The sequence below is a fragment of the Austrofundulus limnaeus genome, unplaced genomic scaffold (genome assembly GCF_001266775.1).
Source record: "Austrofundulus limnaeus strain Quisiro unplaced genomic scaffold, Austrofundulus_limnaeus-1.0 Scaffold7, whole genome shotgun sequence".
NCBI classification, from domain to species: domain Eukaryota; kingdom Metazoa; phylum Chordata; class Actinopteri; order Cyprinodontiformes; family Rivulidae; genus Austrofundulus; species Austrofundulus limnaeus.
In genome coordinates this window covers 5,341,380-5,363,282 of record NW_013952409.1, presented here as the reverse complement: position 1 = coordinate 5,363,282, position 21,903 = coordinate 5,341,380, and the positions used below count along the sequence as shown (strand labels likewise).

Below are 21,903 nucleotides of genomic sequence, written 5' to 3'. Positions count from 1 at the left end.
GGCTAGACCGTCCAAATTCACAGCCTCTTTTTTTCCGGTCTTCCCGGTCTACCAAGGACCCGGCCCGCCGCGACCGGGTAGTCTGGGTCCTCCGGAGGACCCGGCCTGTCGTTTTGGACACAGCCATGAACAAAATGTGTGACAGCTTTCACCCTCAGCTGTTAACATAAACATGGATCAACAACAGTTAAAGACCTCAGYTAGTGCTTCTAAATTTATCCTATGAATTTAGCAAGTGCTAATCCACTAATAAATTTCTAAATTAGCAAAAGCCCTAAAGCACTAAGAAGGAAATTAGTTCCCCTGTTAGTGCTTTAAGGGAACTGTGCCCACCACTGTGTATACTTCACTCAACAAACACACATGGTTATTATGGGGTACCAGGTGAAAAACATGTTAAAGTGTCACTAACATTTTCATTATTTAGCTCATTTTCTGAGGGTTAAATCCGACCTAAAACAAATTCTAACATTTACTGTTATTTAGCTCGCTGCTCTACATTTTCCTATTTTTTTAAACTAAATGTTAMATTTTTATGTAAATGTAATTGTAAATCTTGTAGTTAAATGTTGATGTTTACGTTTTGGTATTTTGAAATGGAAAGCAGCCTTTTCTGTTGGTGCTGGGCTCATGTTGGGATCATCCTGAGGAAGTAGCAACCGYTAACGCTACAAACGCAGCTAAAGCKTCCCAAGACACCAAAACTTAAAGTTKCGACCAGTGTTCGAGCTGCAATTCAAACTGACAGATTTTAAAAACCACCTTCAGCCGTGTTAGCTGTGGTTCGCATTGGTGTCTGTCACAGGATGATGACATCATCCTGGTTAGCTATCGCTAAATGCTGCTAACGCTTCTAACGTTGCTGAAGATGGTATTTATTTATAGTCTCAATTCAAAATGTGTTTATTGAAAATGAGATAGATGGTTACCTGTGGTCCGTCAGTTTGAAGTGGCTCATTATTTTATTGTATTTTTTTTACTTGGCACCCCATAGGTCATTGCCATTCACAAGTTTTCTTAACAATTTTTATTCTGGAGACATTTTAACAATCAATATTTTACAAAAAGGTGTCCAGAAATGGTTACTTTTTGATTTTTTTCTAAGAGGGGTGGAGGTAGCGCAGGGGTCTTTGTGACTTTATAGAGCATACCTTTAAGCTTGACCATAAGCCATGTTTTTATTTAACAAGAGAGAAAGGTGCTTGCAGCAACAAAACCTATTTGTCCTCGGCCACATCACTATGACAAGTGTGTCTACACCCTTCAGCTGGATTTCAAGTAAACCTTGAGATTGATGTAATAGTTTCATACTTTGACAGCTTAATTGCACACAGAATTGTTCAAGGTCATAAATTCTCTAGTTCTGTTAGATTACACATTTATTATAATTCAGACAGTAAACTTTGAATTATCAGTTGACAGCAGACTGAAACATTCAATAGTCAAAGCATTTACTTAAAGCATTTCTAGATATGGTTAAAAACAGTAAAGTAAAAGAGATTGCATTTGATCATTCTTGTTGTTTTTAATATATCATTTGATTATGATCACATTTAACAAATGATCAACCTTCTTAGGTATTAAGTAAATCCCACCTTTTCTGAAATAAGTGCTCTTGTAAATGTTAGCTGATCTGATTCACATGTATGTTTCAGATACTTTTCTTTTGTGCTGCAAAGGTGATGTGTGTCTAAAACTACTTGTTTCTTCAGGAATTATTTTAGTATGATAAAAATTAGAAGAATTTGAAACTTTTCCACATGTTATGATGAAAATAAATGTTCATAAGTAAATTATGTTCAGTAGTTGAAGTTTATTTACCCAATGTACTCTTTTTTTTTCCTGTATAGCTGATTTTAACCAGATTGCAGTTTTGAAACTTGGGCAACCTTGTCAATAATAATCACAAAATCTGTCTTCTACACTGCTGATACTACCAGTACACAATGTACTGCACCTTTAGCCGAAAGTATTGAATTCGTCACAGTGATTTTGTTTTACTACAGTGGTTTTGTAAACATGAATATTCACAAACGCTTCTGAAGTTTGAACATTTGGATCCAGCGTGTTTGYTTTCTGAGGACTTTGTGTCATTGAAATTAGAGGAAACTGTCAGGCAAACATGTTTGTTTTGCTTAATGCTACATAGCAGTGACAGGACAAGCTGGCCTGGGCACTCTGCTATAGACAGCAAACTGAACGCACTACTTTATCGAATTTTTTCACTTAGTCTCAACTAGCTTTATTAAACACTAATGAGCAACCTATTATTGTTTGTCCTAACTTTTAAACAAAATTAAACTTCTTTCAARTCCTTTTAGTTTTTCTGTTTGCCAAGCATTTTGCTGTGTTTTTGATGGATTGGTTGGTTAAATTTACTAATAAACATCTCTAAATATGTCAGGTAAATAAGCGTAGAGTGTCAGATTGGTGGGCAGGTTAGGAGGCAAGAAGTGTCTGTTTCATTGGTCGTGACAGAGTGCATGCTGTTGAGTTATTCCACTGGATTAAGCTCCCTCTACCACAGTTTTTCTTGTGAACATGCATATGGTCTCTGTCAACTTGATTATGCATCAATTTGACAGGTTATCGAAGGTCTGAAACAACCAGAAATGTGTTCAACCCACATAAAACTCTCACAAATTATCACAGAAATGTGATTCTTTGTTTTCACTATGGATTCGTGTTTCGGCCATTCTAATGACACACTTTCTGTGTTCCAGAGTGTTTCTTAGTAAAACGTCTAAAACTAGGAAAACACTGATTTTTATCTTGAACGTGCTCCTGTATTGCCATATCGAGAACTGTTTATACTTTTGCCCTCTGGGATCAACTGTATAGAAGATGAGTCAGAGAGGTGTGGAAAATCATGCCTCCACATGATTACTGRTGATCATCAAGAGCAACTAGTCTGAGGGCTTTTGTTTTTAATTATAGCAACAAACTCAATTAAACTGAAGAGGGGTTTTGGTTTCATCCTCATAGTTAGTTRTATAAGGCTGCTTATATCCCTGATTACAAAGGTTCCAGTATGAGTTYAAATCCATTTGCGTCACTGATGAACCRGAGAGTTAAAATTAAATCAAGTAATTTACCATGTAAGTCTTGTGTTAGACTCTCCACCTTCTATCCTGCCCGTTACCTTAAGGCACATCCACAGAACACTTGGAGCCGGGACTAATTCTGGTTATCTCAGTGCAATTTCTGAATGGACCGTGGTGTCATGGGAGGTTGAAGCTAATCCACCACTGTTGCGCTTTTGAGCCTCCACGTGGGGTAGTAACAGAGTCGTAAACGTAGATAAGTGAAAAGGTAAGCTGGCTTTGCAGCTCAAGGATGTGATGTTAGTGATTAATGTGCCACCACTTGGCTGAGGATTTGGAAGCCTAAACAACAAACAAACTTCATCTGGTTTTGGATTTTTTTTAGCGCTTTGTTTACAAAACTTTAGAAAGTATCAAAATGGTTGAGAACTTGGAGCTAAAAAGTCAGTTGCAAGGCTTCATGTCTTTTTTTTTACTTTTGAGTGTGTCTGTGTGAAACGTCTAAGTCTTCTGAGAACAGTGTTCCTGAAATACTTGTTTCTTTTAGTCTAGTTGATACTCAGTAATGCACCACATTTGAGACCAGCGTGTTAAGTCCTTGAAAAAGTGCTGCCAGAGTATCTTTCTGACAAATTCAGTGATCCAGTTCGACAGTGCTGCTGTGACAGCCCTTTTTCTTTCCACGGTGCTGGTCAGTGATAATGGAGGCTACCTCGCTGTCTCTGGGCTGCCTCACAAAGGAGCCCCCTGCACATTGTCCTAGAGTTGAAACACTTCACTGTCACTGGTTTCCACTTTCCTCAGACTCCAGGCAGAAAGATGGACAAGCAGTGCAGAGGAGGGAGAGAATTAGTGAGAGTAAAGGCACAAGGCTAAGTGGAGAAAATTGTCCTTGAGATRGAGAGGAAGTGAACGAGTAAGCAAGAGCACATCAGTATAAAAGAGAGTGATCTGTAGGAAGACAGCCCAGGGTCAGCATGCCTCTCTGCTTTGCCTAGCTTTTTGTTTCTTTGGCGTGTGTTTGGTTTTTTGGCTGTGCATCAGTAAAACGAAGCCTGAGGTCACAACGCCAACAGGCACCACATGCTTCTGTTCCTCGATCATCAGCGAGGTGCCCTCTCATTGCCAGACACTGGCCTTCCAGCAAAGGACCTCTGTCCCTGACTGGTTTGGCACATGATTGTCCATTTGCTGGACGTCTTCATTAGCTGCCTGTCATTTTCTCTCTGAARTCAGTTTCCTTGATGAAGATATTCACAATCTGGTGTTTGATGAGGTTACTTTTAGACTGGGCTAGAACGTGTTTGACTGTTTTAATTTTACAGTGGTGCAGTAGATGCAAATTTTGCCTCATTTGTAAAGAATTACATTTTATGCTTTTAATTTCACAGATGGTCATAGATTAAAAAATAAATTTCAACACTAGAGGCTCAGAGAACAAGCTGAGTTTCTAAGATCTTTAGAACATTTTATTGGTATTTGCCGCACCTGTGTGCGTACTATTTCTGGATTAGCTGTACCACAGTATTCAAAACAGGTGTCTATAGTTTTTACTACAGTCTAATGGGGGTAGTTGTTGTGCAGCAATTGGTAATGCAGCACTGACACTTCCTAGACTTAATCCGCAGTGTGTAACACTGTACAGTTTCATAGTAAGTGATAAAAAGATTAACTTGGTCCTTCGATCCAATAATCACGTTTTCTAATTCTTTAAATTGCATCTTCCTTATTCGGTTTTAGTAGCCAGCCCGTTTGGCAACTTATAGCTTTAAGAGTTTTGAAAATTTATCTTATTTTGTTTGAGCTACACGTGCATGTTAGCCTGGCCCTTGCCTTCCTACGCAGTTCCGCTCAATTCTAGTTTCCCTTCACTGTTCCGACTGGGATTTCTCCCATTGACAAGGATTTCTTCAGGAGAATTTTTGCCCGGGCCAATCAGAGAACACCGTGCTTTTCGTTTTTGCTGTTCATGTTCCTGCACAACAGTTTCAGTTTCACCCTCACATCAGATGACATGCAATTTGTCACTACAAATGGTTGTTTACGTGTATACAACAACAGATTGTTCACGTGTTTCATCTTTGACAAGGCAAGACCACACGTCTCTTTAGTAACAAGAAGTGACATAATTTTAAACAGGTGATGTGAACAGTTGACTGTGATGGTGATTTGGTCATCAAATGCTGTTTAAATGTTTGAAAGACTACAATTTTGACTTTGGATCTTGGAAGGCTTTATTTTTGGTTAAATAGGTTATTTCAGGTTTTTCTTAGTTAAAATAGTTGTTGCTTGTTGTGCGTGATGTCTTTTGTTCAACTCTTTTCTAGATATTTGACAAAATGGTAAACAATTTCTCACTTTATTTTAATTTAGACATTTTTTTGCTGCTTTGATGATGAATCATTTTACATAAATGGTGATTATGCCTGAAGGAAAGCAACAAAACCATTGCAGTGTGGAAAAAAAGGGGGTTGTTTTCATTTCACTTGAGGGTGGTTTAATCCAGCGCCTGCTCAAAGCATTCATTTCAACAGTCAACACACCTGCAGTGCACTTCTGCTTCTATTGCCAAACAACTTTATAGAAAATAAAGTTCATGAGCATGACTGCCAGTGCTAATCACTGTCAGCTTTTGTCAGACTCCTTTTAACTTAAAAATTTAGTTCAGAGTTACTGATGCATTTTATTATTTACAGTTCACAAGTTCGGGTGTTTTTGTTTTGACAACAGGAAGCAAGATACCATGATGAATTTCAAATTGATTTTGGACACCATCCAAAGTATATTTTTATATATCTTGTGCTAAAATTTGACTAAATTTAAATTTGTGAATGCCTAAATTTTGTTGGGAATGTCAAATATGTGTGTTAATTGGGCTGAGAGATTTCTAAGAAAAACAAACAAGTTTGACCTTTTCGTAACTCAGGTCCTATTCACGGGATAATTAGTTTTTTTTTTCTCGAAACAATCATTTTATTTGTTCCAATAATATCCTGATTTATAGTGCACCATTATGTTCACATTCACACATAAATGCTAAAAAACACAAATTGCTGCAGTTGCTATGTCAAGCATGTATGCTGTGCTACAACGCTATACACCACAAATGGAGAAGTCGTCATGGAGCACAAGATCTAAACTGTTAACGCAAGAAGTTGTTGATGGCAAAGACAAGAGCAAAAACTGAACCTTTTTCATGGTCTGATGAGGAAGTTGGGCTTGCACTTTTTTACTGACTGGTAGTTAATGTATGTAGACATAAAAGACGATATGAGGCACTGTATCCAGTGAGTAATGGGTGGATGAAAGGATTTTCAACAAGATCAGATAAAGAAACCTTGCAATTTCACACATTACAGAGGCATGGTAGTAATGAAAAATAATGTGTAAAGACCCCTGAAATGAACGAAGCCAACAAATTGTATTTGGCATGTCTAATAGCAAGCCTCTTTATTTACTTTTTTCTTATCCCCTTCCCATCATACTGAACTGCAGTCCCTCTACCCCACATCCTCTTGTTGAGCCCCTGCACTCTTCCCAGTGCTGCACCCCAGCCCCTGGCATCACCATGACTAAACCCCAGATGGTGGTTCTTTATTTCTTATTCCCCTGGAGGGTGGAGGCTCTTCACTTTACATGGTGATGTGCTGCTGTTGTTGCTGTCCTTATAAGAGTGGGGTCCTGGTGTGTGTCTGCGTGCACGCATGTTACCCAGTGTTATTGTAAAAGAAGCTTTAGTCCTATTAGATCTGGCAAAACAAAGCGATCGAGCAGATTGCTTGTGAACGTGTCCTTGTTTCTGTTGTCTAGAAAGCAAATGTRTCATATATCAAATTGAAACAGACACAGTATTGTGATCTCTACTGTTTGTGATTGTAGATGTCACCTAATGTATGCTGCATCTTTAAAAAATTTAATGTAGATTGAAGTATCACTATTGAGAACGAATTATGGTAAACTTTGGTGTTTTTTTCTTTCTACAAAACAGCAATATTAGTCCAATAAGCCATATTTGTTTCATCTTTAAAGATCAATAGTGGGAGACTGAAATTACTGCTGGCAAACTTTTTATTAAAACTTCACACCAATCGTAGAGTTCATTTTTATCCATGGTGTTGTTTAGAGCTAAGTTACTCTTAAATCCCTTTCATTTTCTTTTATTTACATCCCACTAAAAGATGTCCCCAAATCAACTTTGAAGCCACGTAGACATCAGTGTCTTGACATTTTTATGTCCATGTCACATCTTTTCAAAACTTTTTAACCTCTGAGGACACTTTGAAGATCAAGAAGCTTGTTGCGTGCCTTTTGTAACACCCTCAGTTGTATGCAAAGATCATTTTCCCCTCCCCTTGATGTGATTGACAAGTGAGGGCAGCAGTACATGCATCAGTTTCACATGGGGTGGGTGTGCACAGAAGGGGGAGACAGAGGGGTACATGCAGACTTTTCTTTTTTCTTTCAGCCCCTTTGTTGCAGCTCCCCATGGTTCCCTCTCTCTGTCTCCAGTCTGGGGCTGTGTTTGGAGGGTCTCATTTCAGTTTTGCTTTATCACTCGGCATCTTTGCAGCTGGATGTGAAGCAGAATCGAGAAGTGACAAAATTCTCACCGACTCAGCTCTCGAATAAAAGGAGCCAGGAAGTAACTGGGGTCAGTTGTTACTGTGTCGGGGCCTTGTTCACGCAATGCCGGTTTTGAGTGAAACCATAGCCTTTCTGCTGCTGTTGGGACATTTACGAGCACTGAGCTTGCAACTTTATAGTGTGAGAAATCAAAGAATCGTGTTTGTAATACTAATACTGTTTGTTTGTTTGTTTGTTTTTATTCCATGGAATAAAATGGGAAAAGAGCAAAATTAAGRAAAAGTGAAGATGGTACTCAATGATTGAGTTTTTTTTTTTTTTAGCAGACATACGTAATTAGAACAAGGGCACACAGGGAAGTAGTATTTATTGAAACTGCATACTGGCCCATTTTTTGTTGAAGTCAGTAAAAACTACAAAATTGCAAGATTATGTGTTGAAACACTCCAATGTTTGTTTGTTTTTTATGTCAATGTTTGGTTTAATTACAGAAAAGGCTTGGACTTAAGTGATAACCATGACACTTTAAGCTGAGGTCATTTCTTTTAAAGTTAACAGGCAGAGTTTTTATGTGAATGTGCAAGTGATTCCAGGAGGATGTCTGCTGAAGCAGGAAGTTGAGTTTCATATGAGGAAGTTGACGATGTGGTTTCCTCAAAGTGGAAGTGTGAGCGGCACTGCTGTACCGGCTGGCCTCTCATCGCCTTAATGATGAAGCAAAGTCCTAATGTTTGGGGTGTGGTTCAAGACTGGTTCTGTACAGCATCAGACCTCTTACCTCCCCCAAAGTTTCTCTTCAACCCACCCACCTGGCCCTGACATTGAAGTGTAATAAAACACAGCTGGAAGTTGAAACTGACCCCACAGTTATTTAATGGACATATATATATATATATATATCATCTCTCTGTTCCCTCATTGTGGTTCAGCCTATGTAGAAGTACTTATAGCTGTCATTTCAGTTCACACGTTYACATGAATTTTCCCTCARTSAGTTGTTATGGTGGGAAAAACAGGCTGATTATATTTTATCTCTGTTTTTGTTGATATTTAGTAAATTTAATGAGACTTTGTAAATATATCTGCCAACAAGTTCCCGTTTTTGAGTTATTAGCCAGATGCATGATTCAGAAGATGTTAAGACTTTCTTCTGATCAGATGAACTGTACATCCTGAGGATGTGAGGGCGTTTTCCTGTGGTGTTACGACTCCGTGTGCGTGTTTGTCATGTGGCAGGAGGTGGTTACGTGTGGGGGTGGAGGGTGTTGTCAGATGATTGCTCCAGGAGGAACCATGTGTGAGCAGGGGGGGTGGAGGAAGATATAAAGAAAGACACACAGGAGAGGAAGAGAGGAGACTTTACACAACAAACAGGTCTCCCTTCCCCCTCCAGCTAAGCATACACACATCCTCTAACTGTTGGTGATATAGACCCCAGAGGAGCTGTTAACAGCATCGACTTGGAAAGTGTTTGCTGTGAGGGTAGCCAGAGAGGCCAACCCCCTGATACTACGAGCTCTGTGGGTCTGCCACAGGCTGCTGATATCACAACCTTTTCTTGCTTTCTTTTTCTCACTTGTATCTTATATTAAGCTGACATGCAGGCACATATTTTCCCTTATGTTTGAACTTTCTGCAGATATAAACTTATAAACATGGAAGTTGCATTAATATTTAATGTGGGAAAAACACATCTTAAAACAATGCACATTGTTTTTATTATTAGTTTAGCTTTGCTGCCTCTACTTAAAGCCTTTCTTTTTATAACATAACATTCAGAGGCACACTTGCACATTGGTTTTGCAATCTTTCAGCTTCCTTTGGTCATTCACACATGAACCAGTTAAGTTCATGTGAAGTGCAACCACGTGGGCTTTTAAAAGGCATCATAGTGAAATCAAAGGAGGCTTGGCACATAAAACATGATTTGGACACCTATGTGCGGTTGTTAATGAAGCCATAATGTGGATAAAGCTCCTTTCATGTGCCTTCAATATGCCTCAAATACAAGTCAGATTGGTGTTCATAAATGCAAAGCTATTCTCTTGCTGACTGTTTACTCTGCACCTGACTGGTTGTATATACCAGACGTCATCATTATGTCACACCATTGAGCAGATGCTGCCGACTGCCTTACACACACAGACCGGTTTGGCAATTAGGAAAAACTGCTTCTTACCGTATGTAGAAAAAGGCTTCCTACTTCAAGCTTAAAAGTCTTGTGTGACAGGTTTTATTATGTTTGTAGCTTATCATAAAAATGTATTCAATACATAAAGGCACACATGTTGGAACCATAAGATGTATTTTGGCTTATTAAAGAAAAACAATATTTATTCAAAGAAACCATAGACTGTTCCCTACACCAAATCATTTTTCACTTTATAACAAATGTATGCTTCAGACAAGAAAAAGTCACGTCAGAAGTAATCTCGCAAATTTGATTCCTTACAGGTAGAGCTAGGTGAAAGGTGTTTAATGGTTGGCATGCAGCTTCCCCTTTACAGTCATGATAGACTAGCTTTGCCTGTTTGAGGAAAATCTGATTTGTTACATTTTTATGGATATATTTTAATTGTGTGTTTTTTTAAGGAAATAAAACAAATGCTGCAGTTGCAATTTTAAAGGGATCCCTGATTAGTTGTAACATTAGACTTTATAAACCTATATTTTAACTGTAAAATAAAGACTGTAAAAATACTGTAGGCTGTTTAGTTTTGTAAATTTTAAAAAATATATATTTTAACACGGAAGGAGCCATTTTATTTACACATAAAGCATTCTGGGTAAATGATAATGTGGATAGGTCCTCGGTGTGAGTGAGCTACTGTATATCCACCCTGAAGGTTAATCTTGGACAATATCTGATGATCGACTCTTAAATGAAACCAGAGAGCGTTGACAGAGAGGAGAAGGTAGAAATGACTCAGCCTGCAACTGAAAATATAGATGGAGGACAACAGAGCTGCTTCATGGAAGAAGAACCTCAGCTTAGCCTGTTAGTCTTTGCGCTAACACCGACGCTATATTGCCTTATAGGTATTAGCTCGGTGCTAGCGCGACAAACAAGCTAAACTGAGGTCCTCCATCCATATTTTCAGTTGCAGACTGAGTCGTTATTGTGTTCCCCTCTCTGTCATGTGGATGGAGGACCTCAGTGATGAGAGGAGAATGTGTAGTGCTGAGCTAATACATATATATGGTGATAGCGTCAGGGCTAACGCTAAAGCTAACAGGCTAAGCTGGGGTTCTTCCTTCATGAAGCAGCTCTGTTGTCCTCCATCTATATTTGAGTCATTTCTACCTTCTCCTCTCTGTCAACACTCTCTGGTTTCATTTAAAAGAGCCATTCATCAGGTATTGTCCAAGATTAACCTTCAGGGTGGATATAGCTCGCTAGCAGCCTCGCACTGAGGACCTATCATTGTCATCATTTACCCAGAATGCTTTGCTCGTAAATAAAATGGCCCCGTCCTTGTAATATATTTTTAAACTTTTAGTTTAAAAATGGTAAAAACTAAACAGCCTACACTATTTTTACAGTCTTTATTTTACAATAAGTTTATCAAATAAATTATAATGTTACAACTAATCATGGATCCCTTTAAAAAAACATTGGGTTTGATTCTTGTGAAGAAGACTCTCTCATGACTGACATCACTCTCTGGCTAATTCATGGCCAGCAATCTGCTGACATCAAATCTTTAGTTTGACTCAGCTTGCGTTGGAACCTCATCCGAGTAGGTTCTAAGAAGAGAGTTGGAAGTGGCTGGGATCGCCCAGTGAAAAGATACTGACACTGCACCAAGTCAACCTGAGTAGGGCCCATGGGGAAAAGAAGAAAGAGCCCTAACTAGGTTTAATAAAACACTACAATATTGTTTGTGTTGATAACTACAGGCAGGAACTTTATTCTGATGTTAGGTAGGGACACATTGATTTGATTTGATTTATTGATTTAACCTGAAAAGATTACTAAAAATCAAGCCTGGCTCAGCATAATTGCTGTTTTACAGCAGGTTCCTGTTCTGCAGCACATAAAACACTCAGAAATACAGCATCGCAATCACATCATTATACACCATTGACACAAAGACAAACAAGCATACCAAATTTCAGGAAGGCAGCATTTGCAAAATAGGACATCTAAATATGAGCACAACAAAGTGTCCAGCAGATGGCAGACAAGATTCTTCTTAAAGGGCTGTAGTTTTGAAATGGACTTTTAAGTTTTGAGGAATGTCATTCCATGCTTTAGTATAAACATAGAAGAAAGACCTCTGGCCGTAACAATTTTCAAAAGTTGGTAATTACATACACATGAAAACGCTGTATGATGGAGAAAAGTTGTCGTTTCAGTGTTACTCATTGTTTTGTTCTTTATAATAAACAGTAGAAACAGTGACTCAGTCAACTTGTATCTTGTTTTTATGAATTTTAAGTCCTAGTTGGTACTTGTTCTCCTAACCTTAACATTTCTTGTGAAGAGAATAACTGTTGTGCTTTTTTTTATTATAAAGAGAATGGAGAGTCTTTAACTACTGTGAAACTAAAGAGCTGGCTCTGTTGGGAACAGTGTGTGTAGGGAGAGGTAAGATAAGGCATACAGAGAAAGGAAAAGAATAGGGTGTGGAGAGCAGCAAGAGTGTTGTCAAAGCCCCAGGGGCCTGACAGACTCTAGGCAGCAGGGCAGGGGAAGAGAGAAAAATGGTGTGGACACGAAGTGTAAAAGGTAAGGCTGGTGAAAGAAGCAGAGAGAAAAGGGAATTCTGGTGAGAGAGGTGGCAAATACCTCCAGGGTGAGTAGCTGATTGCAAGGCAGCCGCACTGAGGACTGAAGTGATGACACACCTTTTGACTCAGGCCCTKTTTACACAAGAACAGTCTCTGGAAATGTTGGCATTTGTCCTGTTTTTTGGAGAAAAATAAATAAATATTTACATGAATCTGCTGTAGTTTCCATGCCAGATAGGAAATGTTAACTTATGTGCTATTGCTTTAAAATTATTGTATTTTTACCCAAACTGTCATATATACTGAGTGAGGGGGTGTGTTTTTTGGTGAATGCGTGCAAACGTAAATGTGAGAAGATGCGGGACAAAAATGGTTATCTGGCAACCCTGATGCATGCATTGTGTATGCATTGTCAGCATGGTCACAATTACATCCAAACTAGTTAATGTACCTGCGTTCTTTGGGCATTGTTGGTTTTTGCTCCTACATCCTGAAAACTCCGATTTGCAGCAGAAAGCAGAAAAGCTCTGGTTTCACTTAAAAAAAAAAAACATGACGTGTGAATGAGGCCTAAGCATTTACTTACCCTCCAATGTAGGAACTGAATAGCTTGTTTAGTCCACATCATTAGTTGAGTGATTAAAAACTTGAGGGTTTAGCTCCATAATTTATGTTGTCAATAGTTTGCTCACTGCTCTTATCTGTGTTCTCTGTTGATCATTAATATGAAGCAGCCAAAGTACTGAGATGTTTATTCTGCTGAGACGTTTATGAATAGTCATGTTTCCGTCATTGTTTTTTTAATGCGCATTTTAAAGTATCGCATCAGAAAAGGTGAATGGAAACGGCATGATTCGAAAAAAACTTCCTCTAATTCGCATAAAAGTTGATACGCTCACTTGAGGTGGTTTTTGTTTTTTTGTTTTTCAAAAAAGAGTTATGCGCAAAAGTACAGATGGAAACACGTTTGAATCTGTTATGACGTAGCGAACATTTACCTCACATGTTGATCAGCTTGTGGCAACCTGGAGTTGCACAGACTGAGTTTCATTGTTTTCACCTGTGTTTTCTCACCTCCCACCTTAATTAAATGATTCTTGTCACCTGTGTTAGTCATAGTGACTGCCCCTTTAAAAGCCACCCACACACTGTGTGCATGTGTTCATTTCACTTGATGGCCAGACCTGACAGAGCAGCAGATTCCAGTACACGCAAGTTTTTTGTTAAAGAAAGTTCCAGTAAACGAGGCGTTAATCCCTCAAAGGACTTTCCCGACAGTAGCAACACGTTCCTGATAACTTCTCTCTATTTTCCTGAGATGTGACTTTTACTTCCTGTTTACTACACGCATGCATCTGACGTAACTGATTCGCTTCAAGCCAGTTAATGGAAACATGTCTGATTTGCATTTCTTCGTTTTTTCCTTTTTGCAAAATTTAAAAAAAATTGCTCAAATTTCGAATTAAAATTGGATGGAAACACGGCTAGTGAGTGTTGCAGAAGTTGCTTTTTATGCTGATATCTGAGGTTTAATTGAGACCATGATGTTTTTAGTTTCACCAGGTTTGTGGTCATGTTCAGCAGTATCTCTTGCAGATTTTCATCAAGCTGAGTGTTTGCTTGCACTACAAATGGATCAGCAGAATGGATGCATGGCTGAAGAAAGTGTACACCAAATAATTCCCCTTCTCTCTTTTGCCATTGAAGACGTTATGTGGCAGTTCAAAGTTGAGGAAGGTGGTGTTAATCTGAGATGTTTTGTGCTCGGATTCCCTCTTATTCCCCAGCTGTGGCCTCTAGCTTTGTCAAAGTGTGATCAAAGAGCAGTTTTTGTCTGATGGATGAGTTCACTTTGGCCCAGAGGCGGACTGACAGGGGACCTGGAAGTAGAAAAGARCATGACACAGGATCTTTCTGCATCCTTTGCACATTTGCTTGTAGACAAAAATGTATGATCAAAGTTTATCAACAGCTGGACAACATATGAACATTTGAACAAACTGCTCAATCCAGCTTTGTCTTTTGTMTACTCAGCTACACATCCCACATCTAAAAGAAGGGAATGTGCTTTCCTAATTTATTATTTTTTTGGTCCCTGTTTTTTGAGCAATGGGGACAAATCAGACTTGCTGAATGTAATCTAAAGCAATGGTAACCTTTTGTTTTTAGGAGATAAAATGTAAACATTTATTATAATCAATATCCACAATCAGAAGCAAAGTTGTAAAATTTAATTGTAGACGTAAGCTCAAATGATTAATTGCTTACACACAGTTTCTATTGATAACTACATTGTTTCAACTTTGTTTTCCCTTCTTGTTCAAAGGACAATAGGTTTTAAAGCTGATTTCACACAGATCTTTGTTCTGATTAATAKAATTTATCTTTATTTTGTCAAGAAATATTACCCCCCAAAAATGGAAAGAAAGCAAATGTTTTCTACTTAAAACCAAATTAGATGTATCAATTACTTAAAKCTAGAAGATTTTCAAGCCTCCATGAGAGTAGACACAATTTGCAGTGCTTCCACTTTGCTCTTTCTGATGCAATGCTATTTGTCAATCATTATTATTAAAAAATATATATATATATGTGTGTGTGTGTGTGTGTGTGTGTGTGTATATTTTTTCTTTTTTTTTTTGCAGACTAAAATTGCTTATGTAAACCAGTTGTTTTATATTGTATGTCAATTTGCTGTTGCATTACGATGCAACTGCTTGCAACTAAATCTTCAGCTCTTAAGTCAGACTTTTCTCTTTTTTTATAACCACAAACCTGTTCTTCTCTCCTCGGGCTATCAGTAAAACTTTCCTGTCTACCTTGAAAATCCACTAAATTTGCACAACTACAAGAATCTGTGATTGTTCAGTCTTTAGCATCCGTGTCTAATTCATAAAACCTATTTGAACTTGTTTGCACACCTTTTTTTTGTTTTGTCACATTAAATGACACCTTTTCAATGAACAATGTATTCAGTGAGTGTTAAGGCACTGTCACACTAGACAACTTTTGTCAACTTATGAACATGTTAAAGAGGTCTACGAAGAAGATGGAACTGAAAAAAAATCAACACGAAGCTTGTTTTCAGCATGTACATAAAGTAATTCTAACAAATTGATCAAATATACAACTTTTATTAGCAATTTAGACATAAAAAATGTTTCATAGGTTTGTATAAGTTGTCTAGTGTGACAGGGCCGTTAGCTGAGATGAAGTTATTCGATGATGGACCATGTACTGTTCCTCTGGAATTGCAATTCTATGACAAACTTGGATCTGATTGGTCGATTCAAAGTGACATTAACGGTTACCAAACTGTCTTCAGTCCACATTTTTAGTCTTTTCAATGAACAAATTTCAGTTCATTTCTTATGCAGGACAATCACTTGCAGAAATCTTGACAAAATCATTTTGCGTCTTTATTATTTTTGCCAGGTTTAAACCATCTGTATTATTTTGTCGTAAGACATAATTATGATTGGTATCGGTTAGATTTCTTAAATTAACTTGAGTAATTCGTACTTATTTTTTGTTCAAGTCTTCTTTGAATATACTTTAAATCCACTAGTTCTCCTGAAATCGACTTTCTCGTGAAAATAATTTTCCTGTTTTCACCAGATAGCCAATAAATTAAATTGCAAGTTTTTTGCATCATAAAACCTGATTTTTTTTGTCAATTTTATTCATCAAAATATTTTCAGTCAGAAGCAAGATCAAACTGACTTAATTTGCTGTCATTGTTTTTTTTTTCTGATAGCAAGCATAAACCTTTATCTTATCCTGATTTTCAACTTTTCTCAAGCCACGCCCCCTTTTCTGTTTTTCATCATGCTGACTTGTTGGCTCCTGGCTTCCTTCATCCTCCATGGCCAGGAGGTGTGTATGCTGACATTTGGTGACCTTTAAGTTCAGCTAGGTTCGTGCAGGGAAAAGCAGAGTGAAAAGACGCAAGTTGCAGCACAATAACTAAACTTCCTACTACGTCATCAACAAAAATCTTTGAACTCTTAAACCTCAAAGTAGAAAAGGCAATAGATCTCAGATAAGTGCAGTAGTAAAAGTAACGAWGGGAAGGAGAGTGGCACAAAGGAAGAGAGTGTCTTCTGTTGTTCATTAAAAGATAATTGGAAAAGAAAGTCAGTTGAAAGAGGTCATGTTAGTTTACTGAAGAGTAGCTGGTCAGTTTTCAGCCTGGAACATTTGCTTTGCATCCTGCAAAAGAGGACTTGAAAGTCAAATGGATGCTTGGCTGATGGAAAACTGCATTTGCATTTACAGAAGCTGAACCTCCCTTTATCCCCTCTTTACTCTCTTTGAACTCCTTTTTGACACCAGAGCCTTTGGGTATCATAGAGGAGAGCAGTGGATGCTGGGAAGCCATGTGTGATGCTGTGTCTCAGTTGGTCAGCAGAGGAGAGGAGGGGGCACGGCTGTGCTGCGGCCCTCGGCCCCTGCTGCCTGCCATCTTTTCTCGGTACTCTCAGGTCTTTTATAGTTTGCTCTGCCAGTTACTGCCGCTTCATAAAACCTCAATGGTGGAAACACAATTCCAGGCAGGAGAGGGGTCATGGCTAAACTTGAATCACTGCTTCAGTCCAGTCACTTCGGGCTAACCACAAATGAGACAAGTGGCAAATTCCAATTTTCCCTTCTGCTGTCTTACCTTAAACTGGCTCTGTTTACAGGGACAACATTCTGACTATTGATTATATTATTTGTCCCRTTATACTGTGTGCTTTAGGCAATAGCTGATGTTACTGCGATTTGTGAGAGAAACACTTCGAAACATCCCCTTGTTCAAACAAAAATGCCTAAAGTTACCTATAAGTAGGTACGTCATCTTTACTACACCATCTAGACCAGTGATTCCCAACCAGGGGTACGTTGGGATAAGCGTAAGCGAGCATATTACAGGGGGTACATGGAAAAATTTCCCAGGTGTGTTAAAAATAAATAAAAATAGGACTGAGATATGTAGGGCCCTATGATTTCCATAAAGTGGAAATTGCAAACGGAATTACGAAATTGACACAAAATGGAGTCCTGTGTAAAATCACAGAAAATTACGGAATTCGCTCATTTGGGGTATTTGATGTATTTTGGACGCTGCTGCTTCATGCACCTGCCATTACCTGGTTTATTTATTTTATTACTTATTCACTTTCAAGGCAACATTTATTTTATGTGTAACTTGAATTGAAAAGAATAAAATGCTTGAGAATTAAATGTTCTAGGGGGTTAAATAAAGAGTTTTTCATTTAATAATCAGTTATACATTACAGTTTTAAAGAATCATTACGTTTGACAGAGGGGGTACTAGTGGCATGACAAAATGGCTCAGGGGGTACACAAGTCTATAAAGGTTGGTAACCACTGCTCTAGATACTTTCAGGACAGAAGTTTTTGATGTTTTCTGAAGGGCAAATGGTGAAAGATTAATCTGATTGTTTGCTACTTGGTTTCACTTCATTTCAGAAATCTTAGCATTGTTGTTTTTGTTTTTACTAACAGAACAAAGCTACAGGCTAACAACACCAACACAACCGAAAGTGCCCCACGTTAAGATTGTCCACATGTAATTATGATTTCCCTCCAAATGGCAGTAAAGCATAATGACGTGTGCATTTATAGTGCACAGCGGAGAGGAGAAGCAGGTTCAAGCTCTTAATTGAGTTAATATCTGAGAAATGCTGTGCAAATAAATCTTTGTCACATAAGACAAAACCTGACAAATACTTTGTCGTCGTGCTCAAATTTAGGTTTCAAATAAATCAAGCATCTGATGATCCCTTTTTTTTTGTTTTGTTTTGACCAGGAACTGGAGAGAGCTGTGTCAGAACAGGACTTGGATTTCCTCRGTGGGCTCGTTACCTGTTTGTTGCAAGGATGTTACCAGCGTTCAGACATCACGTAAGTTTACAGCCAAAGGGGAAAAAAGGTTGTAGAATATCACCAACATGTTATGGAACTATGCTGCCTCTCTGTAGGAAGTATCAATGAGAAGAAATGAGTCACAGCACCACAATAGGCAACATCTTCCGGAAACTATGTTTAACTTTGTGTGGAAAATATTTGTTGGTWGAAGATTCTCCCACTCAAGAGATTTTTTTTTAAAGCTGATACATCCTAAAAATCCTGTCAGGCTTAACTTTAAATTCAACATTATACTACAGCATATCTTTTTTTACTCTTTTTACGTTGAGTATGGCTAATTATTTAATAAATCTTCAGTAGTTCACTCATGATTTAAAATGATCTCATTTGTCATAGAACTGCAGGACTGAAATGTACCATAGACATGTAAAGTAATTTTATTATTATTATTATAAACTTAAGAAACACATTTAAAAATAATAATTTAGCCAACTTTAAACCAGCTTTGTAGTATTTTTGAAATTAGTCATTACTCCCAGACACCTATAGAAGTTTTGAGTCACAAACAAAATAACTTCCTCTGGAGTCAGATCTTACTCAGACCATGATGGTGTGGTGTAATTTCTGTGTTTGCTATGAAAGCACTTTATTTTTTCTCCCACATGATCACACAGTGGGAGAAAGTGACAGAGTTGCAGAGGCTGGTATTCAAACCCACAGATGCATTTATTTTCTCGCGGGGATTCCCCTTCTACACTGTACTCAGTCATTAGAAGGTAGCACGGTGCTACAGTGATAAGCTCAGAAGCAGGAGCGATCCAGTTTTTCCACCCAGGCAGCCAGAAACAGGAAGACAGTCTGCTTTATTGGACTGGACAGGCGCTGGCATCCTGGGGGTGGCTGTTCAGCGCTGTCCTTTCACAAAGCTGCCCTTTTCATCTGCACGCGTTAAACGCTCTGCCGGAGCAGAGGGAAAGGTGGGAGGGAGGATGTCTGAGAAATGGAGGAGAGAGTTGGGGTAGTGAGAAAGGGGAGCCTGCAGCTGTGTGAAAAGTGCACACTGCTCTTTCAAGATAAGCCATTTTTTTAATGTCCCCTTTTCTGTGTGCTGTTGCAGAAATGCTCAGATAAACTCCTGCCCCGACTCCCTGAATGGGTTTATCTGACTCAGTACTGGAAAGTACAGATTAATCTTTTTATTCCTGAACGCACTCAGAGCGGAGATACAAACCCTATAACAATACATTAAATCTGTCTTTTAGCTTTTTATTTCAGTCCAGATCTGTTTATTATTTGTCAAAAGTTTTGAATACCCCTTTGTTTGAAAACCAAAAGTAATTAATGACTTTGGATAATGTTAAATAAAATTAAATAAATCAGAAACATCTTTAAAAATGCTGTGATGATTTGATCTGAGATCTATACCAGAACACATGATTGTTCTGTAGATATGTAGAAAAAAACAATGACATAAACAGACATTTAAAATAATACTCTCCACCTGTTTAGCCCTCAGACATTTAGCAGTTACCTGGACGACATCATCAGCTACCGGTGGGAACTAGAGGAGGGGAAGCCCAACCCACTTCGTGACGGGCCTTTTGAGAACCTCCCTCCTCGCACTCAGGTGGAGCTGCTGCATCGACTCTGTGACTACCGTCTGGATGCTGCTGATGTCTTTGACCTACTTAAGGTATAAACTATTTTTTCYTTAGCCAGAATTGTCCAGAAATTATTTTATTTGTTTATTTTTTTAATGTTCATTTTGTCTTTTTAATTACACTCATGTTTGGAGGTGTTTCAGAGTTTTTGTTAACCTGGAAGAAAGGGGATTCCTTAAATAAACAAATAAACTTTGATAGATCAGTTAGTGGTATAAATGCAGTTTAAAACACTGTGATCACCACAAATTAGATTTTTTTTGTAAGTATTAAAAATATCTGGTTTTCTATCTCTATGAACATTACTATACTGTAATGGATTAAATGAAGTTACTTTTATTTTGTAGTTACTGTATGTTGTTGTTTAGGTTTGCATGAGTTCTACTAGTTAAAGTTACTGCAGGGTTATTTTGTTGTAGTGCAGCTGTTTTCTCTCTTTTTTTTGTCAGTTTTTTCTCCTGCAAGTGTTTTTAACGCATGTTTCACCTCATAAATTCTCTCAGCAAGATACTAAACATGAYTAATATGCATGATTCACAACTATAGGCTCAAATGACATCATCCAGCTATTACTTCTGACTTTAAACACAATTTAAGAAAGACTATGTCCCCACCTTCCCCCACCCCCACTTCCTGCAGGGCCTGGACGCTGATAGCTTGAGGGTGGAACCTCTGGGGCAAGATGGAAATGGAGCCCTCTACTGGTACTTTTATGGCACTCGTATGTACAAAGAAGAGCCACTTCAGAGAAAAGAAGTTCAGTTCAGGTAAATACTGCCAGCATCTGTGTATTTTTGCTTAACACATTACAGCTGAGTACCGTCACTGGCTCAGGGTTTCTGTGGTTAATTTGTGGAAGTATGAAGTGTCTAATTGCAGTAAAAGCTTATTTGTTTTCAGCTTTGTTAATGAGTTAATTGCTCAGTACACTTGTGAAATGGCTGATTTCAAACTTCTGTTCCTTGTTGGGTTTCCAACAGTGAAACAGTTGATCTAACTTTACCAGAGAGGAAGAAGAGAGGAAGACCACCAAAAAAGAGAAAGTTTGAAGATCATTATTTAAGGTAAACAAATAAAAAAAATGTGTGGTAAGAATTAGAGAATTAGTGTTTCTGTGGAACAATTCATGTGCTGCACAGATGTACTGGAAAAAAGTTACTAAATGTTACAGCAGCTGAAATGGCTGTTTGCCACCTGGTCTTTGAATTGTGTTAAACAAAAGCTTCATCAAAGTAAGATTTAAGAGACGTTGTTGCTATCAAATGATTTCTTTCTTAATCGTTTGTAGACGGAATATAAAAGTCATTTATCATTAATCAAATGTTAAATATGGTCAATGCGCTGACCTTAAATGCTCAAATGACTACTTAAAAAATTTTAAATTTAATTTATAAAGTCATGCATGGTTGCTCTCTGTTTCTTTGTTTTTTCTTAGTGACGTGGAAGGTGAGGTGTCTGAAATAGACACAGATAATGGAATCGATGACCATTCTCCAACCCGGGGTAAAGTAATCTCCTACATATAAGTATTCACATTTTTGTGATTACTGTTTTGGATTTGTGTCCTTTTTTTGCACCAACCTAACAGTTTCAGATTTATTTTTCCTCTTCTCACAATTAATAAACTAGTGTCCGTTTCCTTCCTTGTGCCAGGCCGTAACCGAGGCGCCTGGTCTCTGGTGTGTGATACAGAAGAACAGTGGATCAGTCTGACAGAGAGCATCAAGGACAAAACATCCCCACAGGATCGCCACCTCTACCGTGTCATCAGCCAGAACTTTCTGCCTGAGATCAGCAGCATGATTCGGCACAAGGTCAGACACCAAAACTTCAGTATTTCAGTCAAACTTTACTCTTTAGATTTGATGACTAGATTCTTGTAATCTAGATGAAAAATATTATTATACTCAAGCATGTCAAAGTCGACGTGTTCTTTTCTTGCTAAAAAAATGAAGCATGAATTCTGAAAGGCCAGCAGGTAYATGAAGTATTTGTACTAAAGTACG

General features: G+C 38.2%; 1 protein-coding gene across 1 annotated transcript in view; it reads left to right on the top strand.

Moving 5' to 3' along the window:
- cecr2 (CECR2 histone acetyl-lysine reader) overlaps positions 1–21,903 on the top strand; it is a gene marked incomplete at its 5' end in the record, with an annotated part of 39,698 nt that overhangs the window by 3,869 nt on the left and 13,926 nt on the right. The window contains 6 exon segments of the mRNA XM_014034443.1: positions 18,178–18,272; positions 19,746–19,929; positions 20,537–20,664; positions 20,878–20,961; positions 21,333–21,400; positions 21,551–21,711. Coding sequence (XP_013889897.1) covers positions 18,178–18,272; positions 19,746–19,929; positions 20,537–20,664; positions 20,878–20,961; positions 21,333–21,400; positions 21,551–21,711 — 720 coding nt within the window.